Raw genomic sequence first — 27810 nt, forward strand, 5'->3', positions numbered from 1 at the left:
ACTATTCACTACTTCATTGCTTTTTCACCTTTCAGTGAGATGCATGGGTTGGTGCAGTGATATCAGCAGAGAGAGAGGGAGAGAGAGAAATGAAAGCAAACATTTCTGGAATTGAGGTGCAGACCTGTAAATATCCAGCAGGTCAGGCAGCGTCTGTAAAGTTGGAAGAGCAACATTAACCTCATTCAATTCCCCTTCAGAAGGTGGTAGTGAGCTATCTTCACCAACTTCTGCAGGCAAGTGACAGGGGTCAGTGGAAAGTGAAGGGAATCAACTTTATTATCACATGGAATTTGTTGTCTTGTGGCAGCAGTATAGTTTAAGACATAATTACCGTAAGTTATAAAAATAAATAAAAATAGTGCAAAAGAATAATAAGATGGTGTTTGCTACATAGACCATGTAGAAATTAAATAGTGGAAGGGAAGAAAATGTTCCTAAAATGTCTTCATGCTCCTGTACCACCTCTAATGGAAGTCACGAGAAGAGGAAATGTCTCAGGTGGTGGGAGTCCTTAAAAATGGATTCCACCTTCTTGAAGCATTACTTCTTGAAGATCTCCTTGATAGTGAGGAGCATCATGCCCATGATGGAGCTGGCTGAGCCTACAACTGACTGCATATTGAAATCTCCATATCAAACTGTGATCCAACCAGCCAGGAAAAGCTCTCCACGGTACACCTGTGGCAATTTGAAAGACTCTTTAGTGATAGGTCGGGAGGGATATTCCAAGAGCTATTGCAGCTTATGATATTGGAAAGGAAGAAAAAATGTTATCTGCTGGAGCACGGAACGTGTTAGAGAATAAAGTGGAACTGTGGACCATGAGGTCGAGTGAGTCAGTATTGTTGCAGAGGTTGTCAGGGGCACTGGAGCATAATGTAAAACATGGATCTTGGAAAGTGATGAGAATGTTGCCTGAAAAACACTCCATGGTTGAAGACTCTGGGTGAGTCCAAATTATGAAGGACAGAAATTAAGTAGAAATCCAAATAGGACGACTTGGAGCTAGAGATATTTGCTCAGGAAAAAAAAATGTGGCTGTGGAAGCAAGTCTTGATCAATACCTAATTAAAGACCTGAGAGGAAGGAAAAACCACTGAAGGAGGAACAAGGCAAAATGGATAGGAGAGAATCTTTCTGGAGAGCAGAGAAGAACTTTTAGGTGGCACCCCTCAAAAAGAACTGGCAGTGAATTTAGCAGGAAATAAAAAAAATTTAAATGAACTGTTGGTACCAGCCTTCATGAATACAAGAACAGGGAGGTTATACCCCAAGTTTATACGATGTTGGTCAGACCTCAGCTGGAATACTACGTGGCTGCATTTCTGGAAAGGTGTCAGCCAGAAGTTGCCTGGGATGGATTATTTCAAGTAAGAGGAGAGACTAAAGAAGCTAGAGACACAAGAGATTCTGCAGATAGACACACAAAATGCTGGAACAGCATGGCAGATCAGGCAGCCTGAAACATCAACTGTTTATTTCCCTCCATAGATGCTGCCTGACCTGCTGAGTTCAGCCTGCTACACCAGGCTGCAGTTTATTGATTACAGCTCAGCGTTCAGCATGATCATACCCTCAGTTCTAATCAACAAGCTCCAAAACCTGGGCCTCTGTACCTCCCTCTGCAACTGGACCCTTAACTTCCTCACCAGGAAAGCTCAGTCAGCGTTCTTCCTCTCATTTTATAATATCACCAAGTTTTGTATCTGCAAACTTGGAAATGACTGTATACTCCGTACATTTGGGTGCAAATCATTAACATAAAGCAAAAGAGTTCAAAGTAAATTTATTATCAAAGTACATATATGTCATCATAAACAACCCTGAGATTCAGTTTTTTGCAGGCATACTCAATAAGTTCACAATAGAATAATGACCATAATAGAATCAATGAAAGACAGTACCAATTTGGGCGTTCAGCCAGTATGCAAAAAACTCTGAAAATTCAAAAGGAAAGAAATAATAAATAAATAAGCAATAAACATTGAGAACATGAGATGAGGAGTCCTTGAAGGTGAGTCTGTAGGTTGGGGGAATAGTTCAGTGATGGGGCAAGTGTGATGCAGCCAGTCAGTATACTCTCCACCACCCACCTATAGAAGTTTGTCACAGTTTGAGATGTCACGTCAAATCTTTGGTACCTTCTAAGAAAGTAGAGGCATTACCGTGCTTTCTTTGTAACTGCATTTATGTGCTGGGCCCAGGGCAGGTCCTCTGAAATGATAACACCAAAAAGTTTAAATTTGCTGACCCTCTCCACTTCTGATCCCCTAATGAGAACTGGCTCATAGACCTTCTCAATCTCCCACCGAAATGCTGATTGGTCACCACCTTTAATTTGGCCTACAACAGTGATGTTGTTAACTAACTTAAATATTGCATTGGAGCTGTGCTTAGCCTCACAGTCATAAGTGTAAGGTGAGTAGAGCAGGGGGGGGCTAAGCACACAGCCTTGTGGTGCATCTGTGCTGATGAAGATTGTGGAGGAACAACACACAGAAAATGCTGGAGGAACTCAGCAGGCCAGGCAGAATCTATGGAAAAAAGAGTACAGTCGATGTTTCCTGGCCTGCTGAGTTCCTCTAGCATTTTATGTGTGTTGCTTGGATTTCTAGCTTAGACAGATTTTTTCTTGTTTGAAATTGTAGAGGAGATATTGATGCCAATCTGAACTGACAGAGGTCTGCAGTGAGGAAATCAAAGATCGAATTGTACAAGGAGGTATTGGGGCAAGGTCTTGAATCTTATTGAATAGTTTTGAGGGGATGTTAGTATTGAATACTGAGCTGCAGCAAACAAAGAGCATCCTGATGTACAGTGCCTAAAAAAAGTATTCACCCCCTCCCCACGGAAGTTTTCAAGTTTTATTGCCTTACAACACTGAATCACAGTGGATTTAATTTGGCTTTTTTTGGACACTAATCAACAGAAAAAGACAGTTTTGTGTCAAAGCGAAAACAGATCTTTACAGAGTGATCTAAATTAATAACAAATATAAAGCACAAAATAATTGATTGCATAATTATCAACCCCCTTCAAGTCAGTATTTAGTAAATGCACCTTTGGCAGCAATTACAGCCTTGAGTCTGTGTGGATAGGTCTCTATCCGCTTTGCACATCAGGACACTGCACATTTTCCCTGTTCGGCTTTACAAAACTGCTCAAACTCCGTCAGATTGCATGGGGATCGTGAGTGAACAGCCCTTTTCAAGTCCAGCCACAAATTCTCAATTCAGTTAAGGTCTGGGCTCTGACTTGGCCACTCCAGGAAATTAACCTAGTTGTTTTTAAGCCATTGCTGTGTAGCTTTGGGTTTATATTTGGGGTCATTGGCTTGCTGGAAAACATATCTTCCCTCAAGTCGCAGCCCTCTTGCAGACTGCATCAGGTTTTCCTCCAGGATTTCCCTGTATTTTACCCTCTACTTTCACAGGCCTTCCACAGCATCCCCACAGCATAATGCAGCCACCACCATGCTTCATACACTGTGGGGAACTTTTCCCTATATTAGAGGTAGGCTAATCTACAGAACCTAGATTTGGAATAAGGTGTTAGCAATTTAGAGATCAGAGTGGTGGTATCACAGTCACTGAGCATTTACGAAGTATGTAGACAAGCACTTGAATTGCTTAGGTATAGAAAGCAATGGTGAAGTGCTAAAAGATAGTAGTACAGATGGGTGCCCACTGGTCAGTATAGACATGGAGAGCTGAATGGCCTCGTTCCCTGATTCTCGAATTCTGTGATTCTATCAGGGATTGAAACTCGATTGGCATTATGCCTTATTACGGCGCTGGACATTGAATCGGTTACCTGAAATGCCTAGGGAGCTGGCACATGTACATACTATAACACAGGGTGCTGATTTATCTTGTCAGAGCTCTGTGGTACATATTGAGACAAATAGACTCATCAAGCACCCACTCATTAACAATCTGCTGCCGCTCCGATTTGCCCAGTGATCAGGAGAATGAAAATAAATTGGAATGTCTTAAATTAAGCTTCTTTGTTCTTTGCGCATAAATTCTGTCCTTGAGGATTTGTGGCGGAGGGATTTATTGCAGACAGTGGCTGTCAGTCATTTCCACAGGCTTGATAGCACAACGACTAAGCTTCTATAGAGGTCTCTGGGGAGACTGGTATCTGTAGTAGGTGAGCGTGAGACGACCAAATAAAACTTAAAAACCTGTGGAGATTTAAGAGCTGGAAGTACAAAGGAATGTAGAATGGGGTTAGTTGAGTGTGAAGAGCCCAATTTAATTCACACTGAAGCAGGGATTAAGAATTTATGGCTTTTGAAAGAGCTGATAATGAACCAAGCAACCTTATCCTTGTCACTCCCTTGAGAAACAAATTGACTGTTTAATAAAATGGGATTGAGATCAAAATCCAGAAAGAGTTCCCTAGGGGAGGGAATGGGAGGGGGAAGGAGAGAAGCTTTTCCCTTGTGTCAGGTAGCACAACAGCTCTCCTTTTCATTGCCCACCAAATCATCTGTACCAAGTGCCTGTTCTGTCAAGCGCACTATTTGTTGGATGACAGTTTCTCAACTTCCCCACCCCCGGCTGCCTCAGCATGCAAGGAAATTGGCTGGAGAGGAAAGGTGGCCTCATGGTGTTTAGAATGGGAAAGAATTTGAATGGAGCAGGTTCCCTGTTCATAGAGCAGCCTGGGATGGAATGGAGCAGAGTATCTCTTTTGGACTGAAAGGCTTTGATTGCATGTGAGCATCCAGCTTTGAGGCCAAAGCTGCTGGGTTGTATTGGTTTCTGGTTAAGGGACTGCGGCATCAGGATTTGGGCAGTTTCTGATGTTGTTACTGGAGGAGTACTGGTTGAATTTGTGGAAGATTGCATGTTTTTAGGGAAAGTGGAGCAGGATTGGAGCTCTCTCTGGTGGAAGGTCTGAGGCAGGATTGGAGCAGAAGTTGTAACATCCCTAGCATTACTGTCATATGTGAAGGTGGCCCATTTCAGAGCAAGTGTTACAGTTTCCTCAATAATATTAGCTGTTAACTAGTATTTCAGGGCCAATGCTGTTTTACATATCGATGTAGTCATAAAGAAGGCAAGATAGTGGCTATACTTCATTAGGAGTTTGAAGCTATTTGGCATGTCAACAAATATGCTCAAAAACCTCTATAGTTGTACCGCGGAGAGCATTCTGACAGGCTGCATCACTGTCTGGTATGGAGGGGTTACTGCACAGGACCGAAAGAGGCTGCAGAAGATTGTAAATCTAGTCAGTTCCATCTTGGGCACTAGCCTACAAGTACCCAGGATATCTTTAGGAAGCGGTGTCTCAGGCAGCGTCCATTATTAAAGACCTCTAGCACCCCAGGGCATGCCCTTTTCTCACTGTCACCATCAGGTAGCAGATACAGAAGCCTGAAGGCACACACTCAGTGATTCAGGAACAGCTTCTTCCCCTCTGCCATCTGATTCCTAAATGGACATTGAAGCTTTGGACACTACCTCACTTTTTTAATATACAGTGTTTCTGTTTTTGCACTTCTTTAATAATCTATTCAATATACATAATTGATTTACTTTATTTGTTATTATGATTTATTTTATTTATTATTTTCTCTTTCTTTCTCTCTCTCTCTCTCTGCTAGATTATGTATTGCACTGAACTGCTGCTGCTAAATTAACAAATTTCATGTCACATGCTGGTGATAATAAATCTGATTCTGATATGGATGTGGGGCTGTTCAAGATCAGCTCTTTTCCATTTCTATTACTTGCTGTGTTGGGTCAATAACTGGAAGTGCAGTTTAGTACTTTTATTTTTGTTCCCCAATAAGAATTGGAGACCCAGCAGATACAGTAGTTAACTGGCCATGGCCTCATAGCATATCACACTAAGAAAAGTAGTGGTATTAAAACAATTGCCTGATCTAACAGACACAAGAGATTCTGCAGATGCTGGTAATCTTGAGCAACGCACACAAAATGCTGGAGGAACTCAGCAGGTCAGGCAGCATCTATGAGAAAACTAATAAACAATAGACATTTCAGGCTAAAACCTTTCAATCTGGAACCTTCATGTGATCTAATGGTTGGAGTCTGCATCTGGTTACAGTCATATAGCTGTATAGTACAGAAACAGGCCCTTAGGCCTAACTCTTCGTTGCCAATCAAATAGCTACCTGCACCCATCCCATTGTTAATGTATTAGACCTGCATTGGTCCAATATCCCCTTACACCTTCCCTATCCTAGTAGCTATTCAAATGCCCTCTAAGCATTGTAATTTCTTCTGCCTCTACCACCTTCTCTGGTAGTTCATTCCAAATCACTGCCACCCTGACTTTCCCCTCAGATCTCCTTTACATTTCTCCCTGTCACCTTAAACCTGCTCCCTCGAGTTTAGATTCTCTGACACTGGGAGCAAGACTCTGTCCATCTATCAGAATCAACTTCACTGTTTTACATAAGGTGAAATCTGTAGTTTTCCAGCAGCAATACAGCACAAATACATCAAGTCAACATAGATTACATAATAAATAGATCATGCGAAATAAAAGGAATAAAAATGGAGTGGCCATGAGTTCAGAAATCTGACAGTAGAGGAGGAAAAGCTGTTTCTGTTGAATGTGTGTCTTCTCACTCAGGTACCTCCTCTCTGATGCTCTGAAGAGGGCATGTCCTGAATGGTGAGGGTCCTTAGTGATGGATACCATATTCCTGAAATACTGCCTCTTAAAGATAACTTTACTGGGGCAAGTGTTGTGCCTGAGATGGAACTGGCCGAGTTCACAACCCTTTGCAGCCACTTGTGATCCTCCAGACCAGGCAAGAATGTAACCAGTCAAAATGCTGTCTTCTGTACTTCTATAGAAACCCTATCATCTATCCTACCTAGAACCCTCCACATAATTGTATAAGGGCTAAGAATGTTGTAAAAACAAACCTGAAGGCTTTGTGTGTCAATGTGAGGAGCATTCGTAACAAGGTGGATGAATTGAATGTGCAGATAGTTATTAATGAATATGATATAGTTGGGATCACAGAGACATGGCTCCAGGGTGACCAAGGATGGGAGCTCAACATCCAGGGATATTCAGTATTCAGGAGGGATAGACAGGAAAGAAAAGGAGGTGGGGTAGCATTGCTGGTTAGAGAGGAGATTAACGCAATAGAAAGGAAGGACATTAGCCTGGAGGATGTGGAATCGATATGGGTGGAGCTGCATAACACTAAGGGGGAGAAAACGCTGGTGGGAGTTGTGTACAGGCCACCTAACAGTAGTAGTGAGGTTGGGGATGGCATTAAACAGGAAATTAGAAATGCGTGCAATAAAGGAACAGTAGTTATAATGGGTGACTTCAATCTACATATAGATTGGGTGAACCAAATTGGGAAGGGTGCTGAGGAAGAGGATTTCTTGGAATGTTTGCAGAATGGTTTTCTGAACCAACATGTCGAGGAACCAACTAGAGAGCAGGCCATTCTAGATTGGGTATTGAGCAATGAGGAAGGGTTAGTTAGCAATCTTGTCGTGCGAGGCCCCTTGGGTAAGAGTGACCATAATCTGGTGGAATTCTTCATTAAGATGGAGAGTGACATAGTTAATTCAGAAACAAAGGCACTGAACTTAAATAAGAGTAACTTTGAAGGTATGAGATGTGAATTAGCTAAGACAGACTGGCAAATGATACTTAAAGGGTTGACGGTGGACATGCAATGGCAAGCATTTAAAGATCGCATGGATGAACTACAACAATTGTTCATCCCAGTTTGGCAAAAGAATAAACCAGGGAAGGTAGTGCACCTGTGGCTGACAAGGGAAATTAGGGATAGTATCAAGTCCAAAGAAGAAACATATAAATTAGCAAAAAAAAATGGGACACCTGAGGACTGGGAGAAATTCAGAAATCAGCAGAGGAGGACAAAGGGCTTAATTAGGAAAAGGAAAAACGATTATGAGAGAAAGCTGGCAGGGAATGTAAAAACTGACTGTAAAAGCTTTTATAGATACGTGAAAAGAAAAAGATTGGTCAAGACATATGTAGGTCCTTTACAGTCAGAAACAGGTGAATTGATCATAGGAACAAAGGCATGGCAGACCAATTGAATAACTACTTTGGTTCTGTCTTCAGTAAGGAGGACATAAATAATCTTCCGGAAATAGTAAGTGACCGAGGGTCTAGTGAGATGGAGGAACTGAGGGAAATACATGTTAGTAGGGAAGTGGTGTTAGGTAAATTGAAGGGATTAAAGGCAGATAAATCCCCAGGGCCAGATGGTCTGCATCCCAGAGTGCTTAAGGAAGTAGCCCAAGAAATAGTGGATGCATTAGTGATAATTTTTCAAAACTCCCTAGATTCTGGATTAGTTCCTGAGGATTTAGGGTGGCTAATGTAACCCCCACTTTTTAAAAAAGGAGGGAGAGAGAAACCGGGGAATTATTGACCGGTTAGTCTGACATCGGTGGTGGGGAAAATGCTAGAGTCAGTTATCAAAGATGTGATAACAGCACATTTGGAAAGAGGTGAAATCATCGGACAAAGTCAGCATGGATTTGTGAAAGGAAAATCATGTCTGACGAATCTTATAGAATTTTTTGAAGATTTAACTAATAGAGTGGATAGGGGAGAGCCAGTGGATGTGGTATATTTAGATTTTCAAAAGGCTTTTGACAAGGTCCCACACAGGAGATTAGTGTGCAAACTTAAAGCACACAGTATTGGGGGTATAGTATTGATGTGGATAGAGAATTGGTTGGCAGACAGGAAGCAAAGAGTGGGAGTAAACGGGACCTTTTCAGAATGGCAAGCAGTGACTGGTGGGGATCCGCAAGGCTCAGTGCTGGGACCCCAGTTGTTTACAATATATATTAATGATTTAGACGAGGGAATTAAATGCAGCATCTCCAAGTTTACGGATGACACGAAGCTGGGCGGCGGTGTTAGCTGTGAGGAGGATGCTAAGAGGATGCAGGGTGACTTGGATAGGTTAGGTGAGTGGGCAAATTCATGGCAGATGCAATTTAATGTGGATAAATGTGAGGTTATCCACTTTGGTTGCAAGAACAGGGAAACAGATTATTATCTGAACAGTGGCCAATTAGGAAAAGGGGAGATGCAATGAGACCTGGGTGTCATTGTACACCAGTTATTGAAGGTGGGCATGCAGGTATAGCAGGTGGTGAAAAAGGCAAATGGTATGTTGGCATTCATAGCAAAAGGATTTGAGTACAGGAGCAGGGAGGTTCTACTGCAGTTGTACAAGGCCTTGGTGAGACCACACCTAGAGTATTGTGTGCAGTTTTGGTCCCCTAATCTGAGGAAAGACATTCTTGCCATAGAGGGAGTACAAAGAAGGTTCACCAGATTGATTCCTGGGATGGCAGGACTTTCATATGAAGAAAGATTGGATCGACTAGGTTTATACTCACTGGAATTTAGAAGATTGAGGGGGGATCTTATTGAAACGTATAAAATTCTAAAGGGATTGGACAGGCTAGATGCAGGAAGATTGTTCCCGATGTTGGGGAAGTCCAGAACGAGGGGTCACAGTTTACGGATAAAAGGGAAGTCTTTTAGGACCGAGATGAGGAAAAACTTCTTCACACAGAGAGTGGTGAATCTGTGGAATTCTCTGGCACAGGAAACAGTTGAGGCCGGTTCATTGGCTATATTTAAGAGGTAGTTAGATATGGCCCTTGTGGCTAAAGGGATCAGTGGGTATGGAGAGAAAGCAAGTACATGGTTCTGAGTTGGATGATCAGCCATGATCATACTGAATGGCGGTGCAGGCTCAAAGGGCTGAATGGCCTACTCCTGCACCTATTTTCTATGTTTCTATAATTGTATGAATTTCTATAAAAGACACCCCTCGGTCTCCTTACACTCCAGTGAGAACATACCTGGCTGATCCACTCTCCCTTTGTAATGAATCCTCTTGAATCTCTTCTGCACTCTTTGTGATTCTACCTCATCCTTCCCGTAGTGAGGTGACCAGGACTCTATGTGGTGCTGATGACAGGACAACCAGATCCATGCCACAGGTCGTCCCAAAGGCAGATCCAGAGACATATAAAAGCAAAAGCTCCCTCGGTGATGGTAGATTTGGCAAGCTACTGTTGGAACTGCTCTGGCGTTCAGACACACTGAATTGTCAGTCCCTTCCCAGGGATCTTTTGAGGTGTCAGTAAATGAATTGAAACCCATTTAGCTCATTTGTGTTAAATACCACAGGGTGCAGAGGAAGTAATAAGATTAATGGAGGGACTTTGTAAAGTGAGATTGGGCCTTAAACATTTAATGAAAGATTTTACGACTGGATGGGCTGCAGTTCAGCCCTTTAATCATTGCTGCTTTGTTCTGACACGAATTAAAATCCTTAGATGTCTATTCAGTTATAGTTTCTAAGCTGCCATTGGTTATCTCCTTTGATTGACTGCTGTTTTCAATGCGAACTGACAGCTAGCAACAACAATGCGAAGTTGTAACATTCAGGGATGTGCATTTCATTCAATTAATTATTGTCTCCTTCCAAAAATGAACCGAGTAAAGGCGCTGTACCCATGGTATTAACCCATTCACGTTAGAAGCTCTTGTTCGACTTTTATGTGGGGCTATAGTCATACTAACTCAGCAATAACTTCTTGTGGTTAGATGCAGTATATAAGGAGCCTGATTAAATTTTTAATGATTTCACCCACTCACACTGCTGTCTTTAATAATTGATGTACCTACTCACGTACAGCTCTCTGCTGTTTAAAATCTTGTTTCTTCCTGACATCGTTCTTCCAGACTATGCATCGTCCCAACTATGTAGTAGTCCAGTCTCTTATATTTTCACCAGAACTTGGGATACTTTGATTGCTTCCTCTTACTTCCCAAATCCAATTTATTGATATTTAATGTAAATAACGGTGACTTAACATTGAAAGCTAAGGGGCGCCTCTCACCATAGCCTTTTGTTCACTCCTTCCTACTCTACTCTACTCTACTCAGTCGATCGCATTATCCAGAGCAAAAAGTGCAGAGTTCCCCACCTCACTGATATCCAAAACTTGATGCATCTTGGACGCCTGGTACATTAGACCCTGGCACAGTGCAAGATGTAGACTTATCTGGACTCTCATATGAAGATAGAACAGCCCATTCTGGCTCCTGATTCAATGACATCTTCAGACTTTTGTGCAAAAGAAGTTGTGTCACCTTGTTTTTTTATTAACCAAGCCAACTTATTATTCCCAGAATCATTTTGGGAATCTAAATCAATGTTATATTTCTTTATCCATCTGCGCATGCTGCTTTACTCCTTTAGAGCCAGTCTCATTTATGACTATATTCAGAACTCTTGGATTTTACTGCTGAAGCCAGTGGTTTGGAATGGATAGTCTTTAGCAACACACGCAAAATGCTGCAGGTCTGGCAGCATCTATGGAAATGAGTAAACAGTTGATGTTTCGGGTCGAGACCCGTCAGGACTGTGAAGGAAGGTGGAAGATGCTAGAATAAGAAGGTGGGATGAGGGGAAGGTTATCGGTGAAGCCAGGCGGATAGGAAGGATAAAGGGCTGGAGAAGAAAGGAATCTGAAGGGAGAGGAGAGTGAGCCATAGAAGAAAGGGATGGAGGAGGTGCATCAGGGGAAAGAAGAGGTGAGGCTAGAGTGGGAAATGGAAGAAGAGGGGAGGGGGAGGGAATTTTTTTTCCCCAGCAGAAGGAAAAATCAGGTTGGAGGCTACCCAGATGGAATATAAATTGTTTCTCCTCCACCCTGAGGGTGGCTTTATCATGGCACAAGAGTAGGCCATGGACAGACATGTCAGAATGGGAATGGGAATTAAAATAGTTGACTACTGGGATAGTCTTTAGCTTGACCACTGCATTTTGGGGATTTTCTTTTACTAGCCAGTCATAGCAAGAGTTTATCTACTAACAATCTCAATCCATTATTGTGTTGTAAAGCCTGTCTTAGGAACACCTATAGAAACTACCCGGCCCTCATAATATTCTACCATTATTCTCTCATAATGGAACTAGTTTTCACCTTCTTTCTCTCCACTTTTCGTAATTACTCCTTCTTATAGTCTTTTGTGCTTTTGATGCCATTTATTAGAGTACCCTGCAGGAATGATTACCAGATCAGTGATTTTTGTCCAAAAGACGGAAAATACACAAAATCGACCAATGAATGCCTTTAAAAACAGAACCTATTTGTTAGTTAGGGACAGCCCGTGTTACCTGCCATTTTGAAGAATTATGAAATATATCCCATACCATCCTTAGCTAAAGAATTTCAGTCTCTCTGTAGTGTGAAGAAGAGGGAGAGCATAAGGTACTTTGATCTAACAAGCTCCTCAAATTAGTTCTGAGACGAAGCATCGCTTTAAAGCTTTGTTATCTTTCATCCTGTGTAGATGACGGCCACGGCACAGCAGACTACCAAGGCGCAGCCAGTGCATATTCCAGCATCCTCCACAGCTGCTACTCCTGTAGCCACCGTACCACTTGATCCTCAAGCACAGCTGGAGTCTGACAAACGAGCAGTGTACAGGTATGTATACATATAAATACCATGCAGAGCAGTGTTTGGATGTGGAGAATATACAGTATGACATACAAGTATAAAAGGGATAATTATACAGATATGAAAACATGGTCAAAGCGAAGGTCAGTGATGAAAAGGCATGCAGAGTAGAGGCATGACCAGCTTATACCGTGCTGGATGGTGGTACAGAATTCATTTATTACATAATGTAGAGTTTTGAAAAGTGCAGACATGAACAGGGCAGAGGTAATAAAATATGCCCACCAGTTTACAAGTATGAAAGGGAATGCATGGAGATGTTTGCAAGTGCAACTATCCACAGAGCAGTATAAAGGTGTAAGAAGGAAATCTGAGTGCTGTTAAGGTTGAACAGAAATACTCACGAAGGACTTGGATGTGTTTTTAAGCACTCTATGTTCCTATGCAAATGAGAGAAGACACAATATAATCCTAAAGTTAAACTGCACAAGTCAGTATCCTTCAGTTTACTCTTTGACCAGTCCTATTTACTAACTCATTTGAGTTGTTACATTTTATACTAAAGGTTTATCAGTAGTTCCTCCCTGTTAAGTTTCCAGTGAATGGATGTACAGATATATTTCCCTGTCAATGAGAGTCATATGCAATGCATGCTTCACTGTGTTCAATGCTTCATGAACTGATGACACCAGATTGTGGAGTTATCTTCAAACATACCACCATACTTTTCCAACAAAGTTCCATGGCTTTGATTACCTTTTCACTATCTGCTTCTGGAGTATAAATGGGATATAGACAGACTGAATGGACGAAGACTTGACAAATGGCTTATAACGTGATTAAGTGTGAAGTCATCCTCCTTAGTAGCAACAAGAGAGAAACAGATTATTATTTAAATTGTGACATTTCTTAAATTGCATTGGTGCTCAGAAGGACATAGGACTCCATTTACAGGAATCAGAGAAACCTATTAGACAGAAACAGCATGGTATTGGGAAGGCAAATGGTGTGTTAGCCTTTATTGTGAGAGAATCTGGATGCGAGGGTGAAGATGTGATACTGCAATTACGTTCTGTCTTGAGACTATTTCTGGAATATTTTGTTCCCTCTACTCTCCTTGCCTAAGGAAGAATATACATAATAAATAGGAAAGTGGGATAACTTCTGGGGTTCGGTGGGGTTGCCTTAGGAGGAGAAGTTGAACTGATTGGCCTTGCGCTTTAGGTTTTGGAAGAATGGGAGGTGATCTCATTGAAACATGCAAACATTTCTAGCTTTTACATAGTGGTTGCAGGAACAGTAGTTCCTCTTGCTAGAACCAAGAGCCACCTTCTCAAAATAAGGAGACACAAGATGCTGGAATCTGGAGCATAAAAACAAACTGCTGGAGGAATTCAGCAAGTCAGGCAACATCTGCGAAAGGAAAAGAATCGTTGATACTTAAGGTTGGGACCCAGCATTTTGACTGAGGTTGGAGAGGAGGGAGGCTGGAACTGGTAGGTGATAGATGGACCAAAGAATGGTGAAGAGTGATGGGCAGATGGAACCAAGTGGGGGAATAAGTAAAGATTTGGTCATTCAGCATATCATGCACTTAGTTTCTTTAATATAGCTTTCGACTGCTGAGGCCGCTTGACTGATCCCTGCATCACTCCACTAATCAGTCTTCCAACCCAGAATGACCTACTAACTCCTACCTGCTTTTCTCTCCATTAACCAGTCACCAGTCCAGGACAATTTAATATCCCCAATGAAACCTGCTCTAATAGTGTTTAACAGATCTCTTGCATGGCACCTTATCAAAGGCCTTCTGAAATTTCAGACATACTATGCCTTTTGGTTTATCGTTACCTATACTCCTGGATATAATCTCCAAAAAAAACATGATTTGACTTGTGAAAATTTACATTGACTCTGCCAAAGCTATCTGTAGCTACCACTTCTGCTGTTTCATTCTGTGAATAATCCACATAAAATTTGCTGAATCAGTGGATTCTGATTAATTGGGGCAGACTCTTATTTGGGAGAACTCTTAAAGAGCAAAAACTGGTCGAGAAATTAGCCATTATTCTCTTCATTCGCCTTGGACACTATGCTGCTTGATCGGGACAGGAAACTGCTGCCAAACAGTTTGTAACTAGCGTAATTCGTGTAAACTTGTGTGGCCATTAGGCACTATACTGTGTTTAGAGCAAACAGTATTTAAATAGCGTCAGTTGGGCATGTATCTGTTCAAAAAGCAGTGATTTTTGTCAGTGATAGTTGGTGAGAACTAAGCAGTAAGAGGATTTAGAATTGTTTTGCTCACCGCGGTTTCAAGCATTCAGGCTTGGAGATGTGGCCGGGAGTGAAAATGAAACTATTTCAGCACATCAACAAGTTAGGAACTTTGAAGAATTTGGAAGCATCAACTATCATCTTGAATGTTACAATGAAAATAAAGATTTGGAGGATGCATTTGTCAAAATTATCTACACGAGGTATCTGCTAATTTTGTTAAATTGCAGTCGATCAAAAGAACACAGCAGTGTGTTGTTTGTCTGTCATATCCGACAATGACAGTGAAACTTGTGGAAAGAGTTTTTAAAGTGGAAAATCCATTGCACAGGGGCAGTTCCACTCTTGTGACCTCAGAAGACCAGGTCCAGTGGTACGATTAGTCGTGACAAACTGGGGTCTTGCTTGGTTGCAGTGGAAAGCTATGACTTCTTCTTTGCCTCATCATGCCCTTCACTCTCCACAACACATTGCAGAACCACCTTCTTAGCCAGTGGATCTCACTGTTGATCTCACCCGCCCAGTCTGCCGGAACTGACATCACATGCTAGGACAGGCATGTCCCTATTTCACTGGGATATGAAGCCCGCCGACTACCCGCACCTGCTTTAGCCTGCTTGTCGAAGGGGTGTGCTGGGGTGTGGCCGCTGTGGCATGCAAACTGCTACTTTGAGTCAAAGGTGAAAGCTGAGTGCCCGGTGGGGACCAAAAGTGAGTGAGCTGTTCCTGAATGGATATGACAAGCCCCTTCACCAGAAACTCTACCCCCTCCATAAACGGCAGTGTACACTGAATGAATTCCTCCATAGATAAACATTAGGAACTAATACACAGTTTTATAGTACTGTAGTAGCATTGGTAGTGTTTTAATTTGTTCTGTATTTCACTTAAATACATAATTTTAAACAGTAACTTGCTTTTTTATACCTTTTTAACTGTTTCCATGAAACTTCAGCTAAATGGGGCAGCCACTTAATTGGGCCAAATCAGTTGGTCCCTATGTGTCCCAATTAACCAGGATCCACTGTATTTTCCTTTGCACAATATATGAGGGGTGATTGATAAGTTCGTGGCCTAAGGTAGAAGGAGTCAGTTTTAGAAAACCTAGTACATTTATTTTTCACTCTCCCCTGGTGTTGACACTATGTCCTTGTGGACCTCCTTGGGTGATAGGCCCTTGGGACTGAGGTAGCGGATGACAGTACGAAGGCCGATGTTGTTCATTTTCTCAGACAGTGCTTACTTGCATTTTTCAATTATCTGAAACAGAAATACCACATGTTATTAACTTCAAACTTTCTGCATAATCACTCAAAGAGTTGAACTGCATGTGCATGTAACGAGAGCTGTATAACTCATCTCCTTCTACCTTAGGCCATGAACTTATCACTCACCCCTGCTGTGGACACTTTCTGGAGGTCCAAGATGCCAACTTCTACAAAGAAAGGATCCGTATGCTCCACAACCGCTGGACTAAGTGTGTAAAGGGGACTATGTTGGAAAATAAATATGCTAGGTTTTCTAAAATAGACTCCTTCTACAAACTTATCAATCACCCCTTGTATACCAACAGAAGCCTGGTTTATATGTTCTTCACTGGATTACTCTTCTGTGAGCTTTTCCTCTTTTTCTTGGTTCTACTCTGCAGAATTCTGAATTTTCCTTTGATCTAATGGTATCTTTAACTTATTAGCCATGGTTGGACCACTTTTCTTGTTGGGTTTGTATGTCTGAAAGCCACATATATTTGCTGAAAGCTGCATATTAATTCTTTAAATCTTAGCCTTTGCTTGAGTATTACCAAACATTTTCTTATAGTTTCCTAGTCCACCATAACCAACTCACACTTCACACCTGTTTATTATTGAAGTACATTTATTATCAGAGTAGATATGTAGTATACAACCCTGAGATTTGTCCTCCCCACAGACAGCCACAAAACAAAAAAACACCATGGAACCCATTCAAAGAAAAACATCAAATCACCTCCCATGTGCAGAAGAAAAAACAGATCGCACAAACGGCAGCAAAACAGAGTGAAAAACACAGAATATAAAACACAAAATCGAAGAGAGAGACGAAACATATTTAGTTCAGCTCAGTGTTCTTTATCTGCAGACCACCCCAATTCAAAGTTGCCCAAAATAGTAACAAAAACTATAGAATCCAATCCATAAACTGCATTGATAAAACTTTGCTCATTGTTGTTAGTGTTGAAGTATCTAAATTGTGGCAGCCAATCCTTGCAAAAGGAGGTACAAAAATGACAATCAGTTAATCACATTTTTTTTGCTGCTGACCAAGAGAGAAATATTGGCCAGAAATGTGGAGAGATCATCTATGATTATCTTCACGTGTTGTCAAAGGTTCTATTATGCCCTCTTGCAAGGGCAGGTAATGTCTCACCCAAAAGAAATCTGAAAAATGACTTCCTCTAACAGTACTGTGGTGGCTGCAGATAGATGTTGAAGTGTCTGAACTGGGACCTTTTTAAATAAGGACTCAAGTGAAAAGTTGTCCACTGAGTTAAGAGAGGCATATTGCGTCGTGTAAATTCAAGGAATAACTTGAGAATACTTTGTCTCAGAATTCAACAACACCTTTGTCCATGGTGAAAACTGATGAAATACTCATCTTTGATGCCTCAGAATTTCCCTTTGCCTCCATGTATATATTTTCCTTATGGAATCTCTCCATTTTCACTATCTTTCACTCTGTTCTTTCAACATGGCTAAAAGAAATAATTCTTGGGTTCCCTTTTCTGCTTACTTGCCAATCTTTTCTCTTGCTTACTGCCTCTTATTTCCATTTTTTACCTTTCTGTGATCAGTCAAGTTTTGACTTGCATTAGCATATGTCATAACCTTTCTCCTTTTCCATACTATTTCACATTCTACCTTTCAGTCACACATAGAGCTCTGGTTTTAATTTCCTCACCTTCTCCCTATGGGAACGTACTTAGAACCTAGCAAAGACATCTCTCATTAAAAGCCTCCCATTGTTCAATTACAGTTTTGCCTGCCAACCTTTGATTCCAGTTTACTGAACCAGATGTGTTTTATACCCAGTGAAACTGGCTTTTCTCCAATTGATGATTTTGACCATGAATGGTCAAAATCCTTTCCCATAATTTTTTTAAACATTATGTTCTAATCACTGCTGTTTCTTCCCCTACTGAGTGTTCTCCTGTTTGCTCGTTCATTTCCTGAAGCCATGGCCAGCTATGCTGCCTTCCTCATTGAGCAAACATCATGCTTGAGAAAGTTCTCTTCAGAGACTTCACTTTCCCCTTGCCCCATAAGGCCTACCTTCGGATATACCTATGGATATTTCATTTCTCTCCAATGTGTCTGCAAACTTGCTCTTCGATATATTTTCCATTAACTGGCGGTTTACAGCAGAGTCTCAACAGCATTATCACATCCGTGTTTAATTCTAAACAGATGCCTTCTTTGAATCTTTCTGTTGTGCCTGTGATCAAATTCACTGGAGAGACACTGAAGCTGGTGATACAGAAGTCTTTCTCCATCGTGACAGACAATACTAGAGGCACTCTCGGTAAATCACATTTGTGTACCCTTACGGTCAAAGGTAACAGTAGGTGATACAACACACTTTCAATAATTAACAGCGTCATTTACTTTAATATTTGGGTTGGCAATGCTTCTTTTGAATAATATATCTACAATGGGAGACACCTCTGAATGTTCAAACACCCCTGCTGGTACAAACTAATGACACAGATATTCTTTAAAACTTCTGAAGACAAAGAGCCAGACACCCAAGATTAGTGTCTGTGTGAGCTGATTTCTGAGTGCACAACAATTCAGAGATTGAATGAAACTATAGTTATGACCATGTTTGATATGCTAAGTGAGAACATGAGCCTGGTCTGCCAGCTTGAACTCAAGTTACAATGGTGCAAATTACTTAAACCAATAGTTGCCTGGATTGCAGGCCAATTAACACAACCCCGTTGCCTTAATGTTTGACTGTTGCATATGCAATCTCGTGCTTTGTGGGCCAGTTTAACTTCAATTTACTGCTTGCAATTTACAATAAAACTGAAGACCGGTGCTTGCTTGAATTATTATCTGCTATATTCACATAACTTGAGAATACTCCCTAACACACCCTCCTGGATGGAAATCTGTCCCAGGAGGCCAAACTTTAAGGAGCATCTAATTAAGTAAGGCAGCAAAAATGCCCTTTATTTCCAACCCCTTCCTCAATTACTAACCTGTCATGTCCCTATATGTACCTATATCTTCACTGTCTAGCATCCCTAACTTGCTATCTACAAGACTGAGCTGTGATGGCAATAAAATATTCCAGATATTTGAACACATCCACTTCTTGGATACTTTATCCTCTCAATGTCAATCAGTCTTTAAAATGTAGCTTTGTTATTCATGTGCTTGTTGCTCCCTTCCCTGTTGGCTCATTGCAGTTTAATCATATCCTTATCTTTACCCCTTCAGTCTCTGATAGTTGAAGCTCAGCAATGGCCATCAATAGTTACTCTGCGTGCGGGGCACCAGCAAGGTAATTGTGTCAGGTAACTGTGCAGCAGTTCACATTCCATGCCATGACAGTGGATTGTCCAAATAATCTGACAAGTCTCTCAGCCCCTTTGATCAATCTACAGGAGGGCTTGGGGTGGTCTCTATTAGAATAGCTGATAGGACTTCACCACAGTGGCACTCCCACCCAGATTGTCCTTTTGATCACTGAAAGAACTCAGCTCATTTGTGTCCACTCCCATTCCAGGTTGGTGCCATTGCTCTCAGGTGCTGTGTGAAATTTCTTCTTTTTCTCAATCCGCCTTTCCATCAAGGTTGTGGAACTTGATCTCTGTCATAACTTGAATCCCTTCTCATCTATTTTCCCAATATATCTCTATCCTGATCTATATAAATGACCATCTACCTCCCGGAACCAGCCTTCCTTACAAAGTATAGTTACCATTGTTCTTTACACTTTTTTCATAGTTTGGTGACACTCTCTCTGTACCTCCTGCGTTCGTGTTCCCATTCTCCTTCATCCGCAGGTCTTCTCCCATTACAAGTGGATGTGAAGCAGCAGGCTGGTATTCGTCACTCAGGTTTTCTGTAATGACACTGTTACTGGGTAGACTGAAAGACTCGGTCACCCCACTGTGGGAGGATTGTTCTGTTGTTCACTCTCTCACTCATCGGCATTATGCTGCTGCTTTTTTGCTCAGTCTGGTTACTGTGGTCCTTCACATCTCCATAGAATCTTACTGAATTGAATCCGGTAGTTTCTTCCTCCATACTTGCCGTGTGTTTATTTTCTCTGTTTGCCCGGGGATCTGCAAACTCATTCCCTTTCTGTTTCATACTCTCCCCTTTCTAGTGAGCCTTTACTTTAGTTGCTGCTACCTCTGCAGGCAGCTGCACTGATTTTAACACTTCTTGACTGTCTTTAATCTTTGGGACCTCCAGACATGATTCATTCACAGTGTCCTGTCTCTCATCCCTGGATGGGGCTGCTGTCTCTTTGTGGCCTATGTTGTCAGCTCTGGGAATCATTCAATCTTGCTCTCCCTGTCTTGTCCATGTGATTTCTCCCTTTCTTGAACCGATGCCTTACTCAATATGTCTACCCCCAGGACAGTGCCCTCTTTGTTTGGGCACACCCAAAACTCTGCAGGAAGCTGCACTCCTTCTTTCTCAAGAATCTGAGGCTCACTTCTCACTGCCCTCATTGGTTCACCCCCTGTACCGGTAATGTAAACCACCTCTCCATTTACTGGAAAGGGTAAATCAGTTAATGACGCTGATGACCCACTAATGTCCACTAATATATGTTACTGTGCAAAAGTCTTAAGCATATATATCTCTAAGGTGTCGAAACCTTTTGCACAGTACAGTAATAATTTTATGTATTGCACTGTGCTGCTGTTGCAAAAAAAATCAAATTTTATAACATGTGAGTGATGATAAACCATATTCTGATATGGGTCTCTATTGTGGATTGAGAGTGGGAAGGGGACAGGGAGAGGGGAATCATGTTTGGGAAAAGGGGAAGGGAGAAGGGAGTGAGTGGGAAACACCAGATAGATATTCTGAAATGATCAATAAACCGATTGTTTGGAATCAAATGACCTTGCCTGGTGTCTCAGGTCTAGGAGTGTCTGCATCCGCGTGACCCCACCCTGCCACCTGTCCCACACCCCTCTCGCGGGACTCCACCCTCACGACCTCCTTTGTTTTGCCAGGTTAACAAACTCGCCCTCTGCTCCACATTGAAAAAATGCAGTACTATGCAAAAGTTTTAGGCATCCTAGCCTACATATATGTGCCCAAGATTTTTTAACATATCACATTGCCAGCCCCATAATAAACCCATTGTGTATACCCACGGGTGACTAGTACTGGCAATGGAGGCTACTGCCAGCCATTTCTCTGACCTGGATGCTACCGTCACCAGCTCTCTGATCTGGTCAGCAGTCAAATTGGACAGATAGGGCGCTGCTGTCATCTTTGCCTGTGTTGCTGAGTGACTCTCACACCTTCCTCTCCTTTTAGGACATTGCCTCTGAAGATGGCCCGGAAATCCACAGCTGTAACATCTGGTATTTCTGTGTCTATTCCAGCAGTTTCTTTTTTGGTATCCCAGTTGCTGGCATACAAAACAAGTTCTCTGCGCCTTCATGGTAGCGATATTTACTATAACCGTTTTATGATTTTCCCTCCCCCTCCTCTGGTTCATCTCCCTGGCCCATGATACTATCACAGAGTAGGTTGATCCCACCACTATCCCTAAATCTAAAACTTCCTGATGGACTGAGCTCTGGCCTTGCTTCAGCATTTTCAGGAAGACTGGATCGTCCCTCGCTGGGTTATCTAACCCTGAATACTCCCCATACGCTCAAAGTTTACATTCTGCTTAACCCACGCAGGTTCATTAGCTCTCTGAACTACTGACACCATTGTTTCCCAGTTACTCACACCTCCTCCCAGTTGCTGTCTCACTTACCCTTTAAAGCAACGATGGCTCTCCTTATTCTTGGTATTCCCATGAGTTGTCCAATTACCATCCCGCATTCTCTGGGCCATTCTCTCCCACATACTCCTTGGACATTTAGCTTTCACCAGCATATGTATGTTATCTAGATGAATCTGGTGAATTTCAATCATTTCTTCCAGCTTATACTGGAATTCTGAATTCCCACTTCAAGTGAGGGCAGTTCTGACAAAATGCTCTGCTTCTCCACAGGAGCAAAGAGTCTGTAAATGGTGCTACTCGGTGTTAAGGGCTGCCTGGGGTCATCTTTTCTTGCTATCGTCTGATCTCATAGGTGCCATCCTGACAGAAATACCTGACATCTCCCTCAAATATCTCATCACTAATTCCCACACTATGCAAAATATAAACGATGGATAAAAATTAAACAGTACATACTTACAGCCACAGAGTATCTACTCTGCCATCTGCCACTTATGTGTCTGATGTATTAATTTCCATATAAATTATGTTACACTTAAGGTTTCAAACTTGTATTTAAAATACACACACATACTACACATACACACATACAAGTTAGGTCTCTATTCATTGGAGCGTAGAAGGTTGAAGGGGGGTTTGATCGAGGTATTTAAAATTTTGAGAGGGGTAGATAGAGTTGACGTGAATAGGCTGTTTCCATTGAGAGTAGGGGAGATTCAACGAGAGGACATGATTTGAGAGTTAGGGGGCAGAAGTTTAAGGGAAACATGAGGGGGTATTTCTTTACTCAGAGAGTGATAGCTGTGTGGAATGAGCTTCCTGTAGAAGTAGTAGAGGCCAGTTCAGTTGTGTCATTTAGGGTAAAATTGGATAGGTATATGGACAGGAAAGGAGTGGAGGGTTATGCACTGAGTGCGGGTAGGTGGGACTAGGTGAGATTAAGAGTTTGTCACGGACTAGGAGGGCCGAGATGGCCTGTTTCCATGCTGTGATTGTTATATGGTTATATGGTTACTCCTACTCACAAGTATACTGCTATACAGTCTCCCAAATTAGTGCACACGCATCTCTGTGGCATTTTGAATGTCAGTAACCATCTTTCACAACTGATGTCCCTGTCTCATCAAGCTACCCAAAACTGTCTGATAGCTAGTCCCTCACACTAACACACACAGCACGTTGTTTTATATCTACCAGTTCAGCTGTCTTCGTGTTCTTTGATACTTTATGATCCCGTGGTCATTGACCTGAACAGATATACATGTGGGTGCTACTCTTAAAAGATACTCACCTGCTTTGACTGCTTCAGGCTGTTGGCCATACAGTGGGTCACAGACATATCCAAATGTTGTGACTGTGATCAAAGTCACCAGAGAGACACTGAAGCTGGTTATATAAAAGCCTTTAGTCATCATGGCAAACCGGCATTCTTCCGGAGACACTCTTGGTAGAATATCACAAATTCAAAAGTACATGGCATTTGTATACCCTTAAAATCAAAAGTGACAGTAGGTTATACAGTACAATTTCTATAGTTAGAATGACATCATTTACTTCAATATTTTGGGTTGACAGCATTTCCTTAGAACAACTTATCTGCAATGGGAGACACCTCAATGTTCAAAAACCCCTGCTGGGACAAAGTTATCAGACAGTTATTCTAAAAACTTCTGAAGACAGAGAGCCAGATGCCCAAGATTAGTGTCTCTGTAAGCTGACTTGCTGACACAGCAGTTCAGAGCTCGATTGCATCTATAGATATCACTGTGTTTGATATGCTAAGTGAGAACATTAGCCTGGTCTCCCAGCTTGAACTCAAGTCACAAGGGTGCAAGTTAACTTAAACCCATAGTTACCTGCGTTGCAGGCCAATTAACACAACCCCATTGTTTGGGTTTGGCTGATACAGTACATATGCAATTTTTTAGTCTATCAACCAGCCTGTATTTTTAACTTTAATTTGCTGCTTGCAAATTAAGATAAGAACTGAAGACTGGTTCTTGCTTGACTTAATATCTGTTATATTCACATAATTCCAGAATATTCCCCTCACAGTTTCTCACACATTCTCTTTCTGACAATATTCTCAATCAATACTACCACAGTCCCCACCTTTCCTGAACACTGAATGGCAGAAAGGTGCAGTTTGTGGAGCTGCTGCCTTGCACTCTAGTGACTCAGGTTCAATCCTGACCTCTGAGGTTCTAAGAAATTAGAAGAACTTCACGCTCTGGTAAGTAGAATCCAAGGATAGAGGAAATCCAGAAGATCCCAGCCATTCCAGTGGAAGTAAAAGACAGAAATGGATTAGCACCACAGAAGTTTCAATCTTCCACAGTTAAAAGAAGTAAATATCCTTACTGCCATTCAGAATGTGTAAAAGATCCAGGACAATGAGCACAAAATCCAAGGCTTAATCATTGGTCAAATTCCGATGCATAACTCAACAATGTGCAGATCAGTATTTGCAGTACAACTGTTCCATTACTGTCATCAAACTAAATACTCATAAGGGCAAATAACAGAAATACACAATGATTACAACATGGAAGCAGGCTGTCTAGCCTACCCAATCCTACGTTGTGGTGCCAGACACTTGGGCTCCCTCCTGACCTCTGGTGCTGTCTGTGTAGTGTCTGTATGTTTTTCACTGTGTGGGTTTTCTCCAGCTTTTCTGGTTTCCTCACACAACCCAAAGGCCTGTAGATTGGTAGGTTAACTGGTCACTATAAGTTACCCCTAATGCAGATGACTAAATCTGGGGTGAGCTGATAGAAATGTGGGAAGGATAAAGATGGGAAAAAAGTGTGCTTCTTGGTTGATGTGGACTTGGTGGGTCAAAGGTCCTATTTCCACACGGTATGACTCCATGACCTAGTACACAAAAATATTTGGAATCCAATGCTGACCTTTGAGTTGGATCTGTGTTATTGTTACAACATTGGTAGCCTACATTTTAATTGCATATAACTCAACAACTTGCTAAATACCTTTTATAACATAAAGTGCATGTATATATGTAAATACATCTTGGGCTTTATTGCACATGCTCTTCGTCTGGGATTGTGTAAAAGATTTGTTCTGGTGTTTATCTCTCCTCATCCTTTTTGCATTTCTTTTTCTCATTTCCGCTGATGAACTTCTTTGCTCAAAAGAGGGCCAAATTCGTTTAAACTGCACCCTTCTATGATCAACTCTGTGGAGGTGCAATCTGTTCGCCTGTTCTGGTATCATCTCTATTATTACCTACCCCCTGAATCTGAGGCTATCCTGTCTATACATTTATCTGTCCAGATCTCTTAATTCTGTTCTCACTGCCATATGGCAAGGGAGAAATCCAGAAATTACCACCATTGGGCTCCTGCTTAATGTCTTTCCTAACCCCTTAAAATCTGCCTGTAAGACCTCATCCCCTTTCTAATCCTGTAGCATTGTTTCCATTAAGGACCACACCTTTTGGGTGTTCACCCTCTCACTTAAGACTTCACTGCGACTACTCAGTGATATCCTAAACCATACCATGAGAGAGGCAACATGAAATCCTGAAATCACTTCCATTAGCTCCACTATTGAATCCACTTTAAGTCTTGCTGCCTTGATCTTTTTCCTCTCTCCTTGCACATGATGCTGTGGTCTTGGTTCTGCCTGTATTCCCAGGAGAAACTGCTCTTAATATTCAAACCTGAATAGCAACCCATTTTTGGAGGAACTCAGCAAGTCGAGCAGTATCTGTGGGGTGAATGGAGTAGTCTATATTTATGCTCAAAACCCTGCATCAGGATGCAAAAAAAACTTAGCTGTTTCATTCCCCCCACACAGATACTGCTAGCTTCCTTTGGTTATCACTGCAATTTTTGGTATACCAATTGAGGATGGTAGTCGATTTTCCCCTCCAATTAGACGAATGATCGCCTTTGCAACTCTAATGGCTAGAAGGTCTATATTACAAAATTGGAAAGAAGTAAATCCTCCTACCACGTTTCAGTGGTTCTCTCAAACTATTTCTTGTTTGAGCTTAGAAAAAATTAGAAGTACTATTTTTGACTCATCAATTAAATTTGAAGAAACTTGGGGACCGTTTATTCGACATTTTCATGTGAGTTAATTTGACCTCTTCCGGATCTTTTCTCTTTTTATCCTTGTTCTGGTATGGAGTTCCAGAGTTCTTGACGCTATCATGTATGTATAAACTATTATTATTGCCCATGTTAGTTTAGGTTTATTATTTTATTTCAATATATATTTCTTTTTGTTTTTTTCTCTCTTTTTGTGATTATCCTTTTTTATATACAATTAATACAGGTTTGATTGATTATTTTATGATGTTTCTTGCTGATATCTCAATAAGATATTGATATCTTATTACTAATTGAACTTCAAGCCTAGTGTATTTATAATCTACTCAATATTATGTTATGTTATTTTTTTTTATATATGAAACTTAATAAAAAGATTGAAAAAGAAAAGAAAGCTTCCTTTAGTAGATTGTTTTGTTAGTCCAGCTCCCGGCATCAGTATTCCCTTGTGTTCCCTCACAGCTGAATACTGGTTAGGCAGCAAGGTGTCCTTAATGCTCTCCTGGCCTACCGACCGTGCAAGTCTGCTTGAATTCTCTTGAGCTGCAAAGTGACCAGCTGAGGTGCCATCCACAAAGCACACCAACCTACTGATGAACTTGCAGCTTCTGTCTCTACAGCATCTACAGTTACCTAGCCCTCAAGTTCCCGATGAGCACAGGATATTCACACATTCCACCGGTTTCTGCTGCCCTGCCGTATTTCTACTTATTTGATTAATTTGACTAACAGAAAGAATATACTTATAATACTAATACTATTAGATTACTAACTGTTTCACTTGCCCTGAAGGAACTTCTTTAATTCCCCAGCTCTTTGTTTAATACAAATGCTTGTTTAATCTCAATATGACTGTGTTTCCCACACTAAGTATAAAATCACCAGGGCTCTTTTAAAAGCTCTTTTAATCTGTTTTTAAAGTCTTGCTGCTTTATTTCCTCTTCATCAATTTACTGAGCATTGTTCGATTTTGATTCCTGGGTGACCATGCTTCTACTTTTCTTTTTTTTTTCTTTTTCAATCTTTTTATTAAATTTCATATATAAAAAAAAACAACACAAAATAATGAATAGATTACAGATTCAATAAACTTGAGATTACATTAGTAATAGGATAATAATATCCTATTAAAACATCCATCAACAAAAGGTACATAAATCAATCAAGTCTATATAAATATATATAAAAAAAACAAAAATAATCGTCGAAAAAAGAAGAAAAAAAAATTGAAATTATATATGAGAAAAAATATATTGAAAAAAAATACTAAACTAAAACTAACATGGGCAATAATAGCACTTTATAAATATATAAAGGTGTCAAGAAAAGAACTCCAGAACTCCATACCTGAACAAGTATAAGTAGAGAAAAGGATCTGAAATAAGCCAAATTAATTCATATGAAAGTGTCGAATAAATGGTCCCCAGGTTTCTTCAAATTTAATTGAAGAATCAAAGATAGTGCTTCTGATTTTTTCCAAACTCAAATAAGAAATAGTTTGGGAGAACCACTGAAATGTAGTAGGAGGATTTACTTCTTTCCAGTTTTGTAATATAGACCTTCTGGCAATTAATGTTACAAAGGCAATCATTCGTCTGATTGAAGGGGAAAGCTGATTGCCATCTTCATTTGGTATACCGAAAATTGCAGTAATAAAATGGGGTTGTAAATCGATATTCCATACTGAGGAAATGACATCAAAAATGTCCTTCCAATAGTTATGTAAAGTGGGACATGTCCAAAACATGTGAGTCAATGAAGCCACTTCTAAGTGACATCTGTCACATTGAGGATTAATATGCGAATAAAATCGGGCAAGTTTATCTTTAGACATATAAGCTCTATGTACAATTTTAAATTGTATTAAAGCATGTTTAGCACAAATAGAGGAGGAATTAACCATTTGTAAAATTTTTTCCCATTTATCTGTTGATATATTACATCGAAGTTCTTTTTCCCATTCTTGTCTAATTCTATCCGATATTTCTGGCTGT

General features: G+C 41.0%; 1 protein-coding gene across 3 annotated transcripts in view; it reads left to right on the top strand.

Moving 5' to 3' along the window:
* Nucleotides 1-27810, top strand: part of pknox2 (pbx/knotted 1 homeobox 2) — a 489281-nt gene that overhangs the window by 305342 nt on the left and 156129 nt on the right. For all 3 annotated transcript variants that reach the window (XM_059957270.1, XM_059957269.1, XM_059957271.1), the window contains one exon: nt 12382-12518. In XM_059957270.1, the coding sequence (XP_059813253.1) occupies nt 12382-12518 (137 nt within the window). The remainder of the gene's footprint in view (nt 1-12381; nt 12519-27810) is intronic.

Source organism: Hypanus sabinus, chromosome X2, assembly GCF_030144855.1.
Source record: "Hypanus sabinus isolate sHypSab1 chromosome X2, sHypSab1.hap1, whole genome shotgun sequence".
NCBI classification, from domain to species: Eukaryota; Metazoa; Chordata; class Chondrichthyes; order Myliobatiformes; family Dasyatidae; genus Hypanus; species Hypanus sabinus.